Raw genomic sequence first — 6514 nt, forward strand, 5'->3', positions numbered from 1 at the left:
TCTTTGATTTTTAAAGTAAATTAACAAGATTCAATAGGCACCAAAATGAAAAACTCACATCTTACAGCTCACCATTTAAAAGATGCAATTTGAAGGTCAAAGGCATATAGAAGCAGTCCTCTATCCAAGCATTAATCAAATTGTAACCATTTCCTTGGGACTATGTCTTGTACATAATTCATACCCAATACTTCTCAGGTTTGAAACTATCTACTGCCAATATCAAAAGAAATCCAAGTGCACAGGCGGCCTCTTTAAACCAAGAAAGAACCTATCTGATAAAATAACTGCTGATCAGACCAGTGAGAGACCATTGCCTTCTGAAATCTGAAGAGATGTCCTACTGAAAGGTTTGAGTTGCAGGAATTACTATAATCAAGCCTCACTGTCATAACAAAAACATAACCTTTGAGGTTGTTAGAGGATAAAATAACATTTCACCAACTTCTGTCTGCCTCTGGCTATGTTGGGATAGAAATAGACTTATGTTTTTTTGGTATTACATACAGTAAGTAGCTTCCTAGGGAAGGGAAGAAAAAATGATTGAGTGAAGTCAATATTACTGATCAATCAGCATCTCTGAACAAGTCTCCTTTTGACATGGCCCCAGGCAACAACAATCCCTGACCATCAACAAGACAGTTATCCAAGACTTGATACAAAAACTCAGATACAGACAGTAGCAGGCATTCAAATGGATCTCCAGGGCAAAGAACAGACTTCTAGAATGTACAGGCTGGAGACAGAGAGATAATTTATTTTTTTTAATCTGATATGCACAGATGTACCCCCACAAAACTGTACATTCCCTTTTGAAGTGATCTTGGGAAGGGGACAAAAGGATTCTTGAAGGCTGCCATATTTCAAATCCCTGAGGGATGACAACCAAGATGCGTTCCAGACACTGAACGTCCATTGTTCATTGAAACTACAAATCACCAAAAAAAGTCCAAAACTGTCAAAATGCCGACCTCTCCTTAACAGGCATAGTTTCATACCAAAGGCAGCCAGAATCAGAAGTCACTAACATCGCTCTGGCATTATTTCTCACTACAGCTCTTTCAAGGCCCACTTCCCCAAGAGGAGTCTGCTTGTCCCCAATGAAGGGCAGGCCAGCAGCAACAGACAGACCTCTCTTAGTCCCTCTCATCCTCCCTTGCCCCATCCTTCAGGGCAATTCTTCACCACCCCAGAAGAAAACTTCTAAATGAGGCAGCACCTTAACCTTCAGCAGCAAACAATTTCCAATCAATTTTGCAGGTAACAAGTCTCTGCTAGGAAGTAATTTATCTCTCCCCATTGAAAACATAACAAGCAATCATTGGGAGAACAGGGCAATGTGAATCACTGGGAGAAATTGTCCACCAACTAAAAAAATCCATTAGGTCTACAACAAAGGTCAGATAACATTGTTTGGGTTCAGCCATAATTCTTTCTTGTATGAGGTTCACATTAAGATTTTGTGTAAGAGGAAAAAGAAAAAGTGCAGGTGCAGGCACTCCTCAGCCATCTCCTCCACAATCTACCTGATTAATATCTTTATCAACTTCTGGTCAGAAGAGCTAAGCAGACTAACACACTCAAAGAGATTATAATGTCTCCTTTTAATTAAAAGTCTAATGTCTCCTTTGAATTAAAAAGGAGACAAAAGCACACAGGCAAAACCCAAGATGTCAGCTAGGTCTCCACACAGACACAGGTAACAGCCTCATGAGTGATAAGTGGTACAGAAAAAAAAAAAATCTGACATCAAGCTATGTGGAATTGCTCTACTGAAGGGCAGACATCCACAGGTGACCCGGGCAAAGAAAATACCCTAAACAACTGCAAAGACATGGCTGGGAGACTTTAATCCTCTCTTCTCTCTCCTTTATACCCTAGGAGAGGTTACAGGTTGATAAGCACCTAGGATGATACGTGCTTAGCTACCAGCGCAGAAGCGCAATTCCATCCCAGCGTAAACACACACTGCTCTACAAGTTCAGTTACAAAACACCACTCTTTTCACAAGGTACCTCTGCACTAAATTACCAGTACATAGAGTCAATAGAGAATGCAAAGAAAGTTGCTCAAAAAAATCATTTTGATGGCCAGGTAGTGCAGAAATGTACTCTCCAAATGGTTTAACTTTTATCTGATCCTCTGTTCCAAAAAGACTTTCACATTATCTGTCTCAATTCAATCCCACCAGCCAACAGCACACAAAATCTACACAGATACTTCCACAGAAGTGTTGGTCTTCATTCAACACTCAGGTTCAACACCCAGGTCAAACCCAGCATTTAAGTCTAAGCTACAACTCAGGCATACAAAGGACGTTCCCTGCAAGTCAAGACTGATGTTATTCATAAGGCAAAATAAGGAAGCCTTAAATGCACCAAAATATCAAGCAACCTACAATAAAAGTGCCAGTTAAGATGCAAAGTTTCTAGTTGCAGCATAGACAGGAATAGAAGCAACAGCTCAATCTTTGAAGTCAATTATTCACAGAGCTAAACATCATTTTAATGCACCCATTGTTTTTCAGATGGTGTTATTTTTTGTATGAAAATTCCACACATTATTAAATTGTTTCCTCAGTGGCACTTCAAACTCATTTGTTCTTCAGCTTATCCACGCACACAGACAGCGTTAACAATTTCTGGTTACCAGGTCACCAACCCTTGGTCTTGTTTTACACTTCAGTAATCTGAATACTGCATATTATTTGAAAGGAAATTGGAGCGCTGTGACCTTTTTTTTTTTTTTTTTCTAGAATTAGTATAGTCTCAGCACTAGACAGGCAGTTTAGAAACCTGGCTTCATCACCTTACAGAGAAGCACCCGGAAAGCCAGCCAGTAAAGAATTAAGATCAACAAGTGAACACTTTCAAAACAATGTGCCAGATTTGTAGTACAACATTACTGAAAAACAGAAATATTGTCAGTCTTTCAGAAGTTTCCATCTGAGAGCAGCTGCAGGTTCAGAGCACTGGGTAAGGGGGAATGAGCAATCACTGAAATACAAGGTTGAGAGATTTTTTACACACACCTAGCTAGTTTTGAATGCCTTGTTTTGAGGGCTTCTCACCATGATTTGACTCCCAATCAAAACAGCTGAATAGTTCCAAGTGTTGCCCAAATCTCTACAATTCTAATAATAAAATAAAATGGGATTTACTATTTGAATTTGAAAGTTTAAATTGCCCAACAAAAGGAATCTTATCAAAACATGTTTAAGACATCACATCTGAATCATAGGCACAGCTTTAGGCACAGCTTTCTTGTGAAGAAGCTGCCAAAATTCATAGCCTTGGCTGTTGTTTTTTTGTGTTTTGGTTTTGTTGGTTTTTTCTTCCCCCCGAAAGAAATGAGTGGGCAGCAAAAACTTGCTTCTTGACAATCTAGCAGTTTGAGACCACCTAACCACAGAGAACAGCTCTTTCGTCACTGCACTGTTGTAATAATTTGGTGGAGATTGCAGCAATAAGTTTATCTTATCTATAGACAACAACCCATCTAGTCCAACAGATCTTCAAAGGGCTGGCAGAAGGCACCCCTGAGTAACAGCGTCTTTTCACTGACCAAAAGAAGGTATTCATTTCCTCCTACCTGAGAGATCATGATGAATAAGGTCAGCAAAATTGGGGTCATCCCCCCACCAAAATATCCATAGCTCCCTGCGCCCAGGTCTCTGGTCTCGACGCCAAACACTGAGTACATCTGCCTTCAGACAGCGGCTGAAGCTGCTCAGAATCGGGTCCTCCTCCGTCACCGGAAAGAGAATGGGGGCAGATGTTGGACCCTGCCATACATAGCGCTTCCATTTAATCCCAGTTAGATCAGCCTGTGGGAAGCAAAAGAACAACTGTCAGGCACTGGGGCAGGTACACCCCCAACAGAAACATCCTGCTACAAGGTGGTGGCATAGGAAGAAGTGGGTGGAAGGAAGAATGGAAGGATTAATCCAAAAAATTTAGCAGAAAACATACTAGTAAGTTTTGTGTGCCTCAGAAGATAAACTGGGGAAAACTAAAATCAATTTTAAACCCCGGTTTAAAATCTCCTTTAATAACTGCAGTAAAGCAAGAGCTGCTCATTTTCACTGCAGCTTTGAGATCACAGAGGAGAAAAAAAAGGCTGATTCTAGATTTTAAAAACTAGGTGAACAATGTGATTATTTACAGACTGCAACTACCCAATCTAGTAAAGACTTGCCCTAGCAAAGAGCATCTTCCTTTTTGCTTACTTGTGCATACACTACCTTTTAAATCCAAGATTACTCTAAGGAGATAGGTAATACAGTAAATCTATCTCTCACTGGCTCTCTTCAGTCATTTACTACTGCAGACAATTTCACAAGTTTCTCTATTGTAAAAAAATTTCCATATCTTACACAGGAAATCTCAAGCACACCTATTTTACCCAGAGCTATCACACTTTTCCTTTCTGCTAACACATGTTAAGAACTTAAATCCTATTTTTATCACTAAATGAAATATCAGACTTGTACCCATATTATGAGCCACTGAATCTCCTTCTAGGCAAAAAAGATATTTGACTTCATGAAGTAAAAGAATTTCTGCTGTAATGGGAAATAGACAATTCCTGGTCTACCTACAAAGCAGCACCACACCAAGTTTTAGCACTAAGTTTTTTCAAACAAGGACAGTCACCTTAAGGCATGAAGGGCTGGCACTGCCCCTGGTTCTCTCTGAGAAGGGAGCACAAGGTAGGTTGGCTTTTGCCAAGAAGTCACGGATTTTTTTTTTCTTCTAGATATGACAACACACAAGATTACTGCAAAATTTAAACCTAACATGGCAGCCTTCCTACCTTCTGGAGGAAAAGTAATTTAGATGAAAGGTTGGGAGTCTGCAACAGTTGATACTTTAGAAAGACTTTAAGATCTAAAAATCCACTAAGATGGAGCAGCAGGCCTGATTCAAGGCTGCAGACATGTTCAGGCGGTCCAGATTCTCCTCCATCCAAAAAATATTAGTATCACAGCTTGGCACAGGTTTTGACTCATAACAATCTCCAGAATGATAAATAGCAAACAGGCAACTAAGATTAGCTAATTTGCATTAAAAAGCAGATGAAACAGCTCAGTGCAGCCACCAAAAATTGCATCACAGTCCAGTGAAATCAAATTTACTTTGGGAGCTACCAAAATCAACAATTTGAACGATTTTATACTTGACTTTAAAAAAAAAAAAAGACTACAAAATGGTGCACAACAAAACATAAGACACCATTGCATCACAGGGAGTGCATCTCCAAAAGCAGACCCCCCAGAATGAAAACAAGCAGTAGGAGAGATCACTTTAAAAGCAAGGAAGAAGGGAAATTTCAGCTCAGATTTGCCTGGGATGTCATGAGTAGGAAGAGAAAAGTTCTCGAGATGTGGGGCTGAAGGAAGAAGGAGCAGCAGCAAATCTCCTTACCTCCTGCAAGAAATATCACGTTCAGAAGCAGAGATGGAAAGATAGGGAGAAAGGAGGAAAAGTTGCAGGCAAGGAAAGGGAAGGAAAAGGCGAGTTGCAGGGAGGATACTATCCAGGAAGAAAGCAGAGGGAGGGGCAAGGCTAGACAGACAGCGATGGAGGGGGAACCAGAGGGGCATGGGAGAGTTGGCTGGCTCCAGGCAGGGCCTACTCTGAGGACTCATCCAACAGAAGCTATGCTAAAAATGGCTGCTTTGCTTCCACTACCCCTTCCTCCCCTCCCCCAAACCTCCTCTCTCTTTCACTCTGTGTCTGTCTTGCGTGTGTGTGCCGGTGGCCGACACTTACCAGGCAGAAGAGGTTGGAATGGCAATCCTCCAGGCTGGCCCCGTTCGGCACGAAGCAGGAACTCATCCTCACAGCCACAACCCACACGCCATTATCCCACAGCCTCCGACAAGAAAGAAAGAGACAGACAGAGAGAGAGAGAGGGAGAGAGAGAGACAGACACCGAGAGGGAAAGGGGGGAGGGGGGACTCTGCACACGCACAAATAATAATACAATTAAATAAGGGATTTACATACAGACACACACGCACGCGAAATAGTGGCAGGATAAATAACCCAGGAGAAGAGTGGTACTGGAGAGGGGGCTAAAAAAATATATATTAAAAAAAAATTTAAAAAACACAACCAATTAAGAGAAACTCGCAACGTTTTCTCTTCTTCTGGATATCAATCGGGGGGGTACAGCCGCCGTGGAAGGGAAGAACAGAAAGGGAGGTGGTAAGTAATCCAACGACGGGAGATTAAGATCAAAATCCTCCCTGTTCCTCTTGTCTTCTCATTCGCATAAGGAGGGGAGGGAGAGGAGGTAAGGTGAAGGGGTAATTGATCCAACGAGAGAATAAAAATGGGGTAATTAATCCGAGGGGGCAGGGGGAGGGTCTAGGGGTAAAAATCAGTTGACATCCCTCCTTCCCCTCTTCTCAGATGCCAAGCAAGAGAAGTAGCAAAAAAATAAATAATCCAGTGGGGGCAATTAATCCAGAAACCTCCCTCCTCTTCCTCCTGTTTCTTTAGTCATC

The 6514-nt window shown here is 41.5% G+C and overlaps 1 protein-coding gene across 1 annotated transcript in view; it reads right to left on the reverse strand.

The window, feature by feature from the left end:
• Nucleotides 1–5840, reverse strand: part of MED13 (mediator complex subunit 13) — a 53453-nt gene extending 47613 nt beyond the window's left edge. Inside the window, exons 1-2 of the mRNA XM_054394184.1 lie at nt 5775–5840; nt 3592–3826 (exon numbers count right to left, since the gene is read on the reverse strand). Of these exons, the coding sequence (XP_054250159.1) occupies nt 3592–3826; nt 5775–5840 (301 nt within the window). The remainder of the gene's footprint in view (nt 1–3591; nt 3827–5774) is intronic.
• Nucleotides 5841–6514: the final 674 nt, after the last annotated feature.

Source organism: Indicator indicator, chromosome 30, assembly GCF_027791375.1.
Source record: "Indicator indicator isolate 239-I01 chromosome 30, UM_Iind_1.1, whole genome shotgun sequence".
NCBI classification, from domain to species: Eukaryota; Metazoa; Chordata; class Aves; order Piciformes; family Indicatoridae; genus Indicator; species Indicator indicator.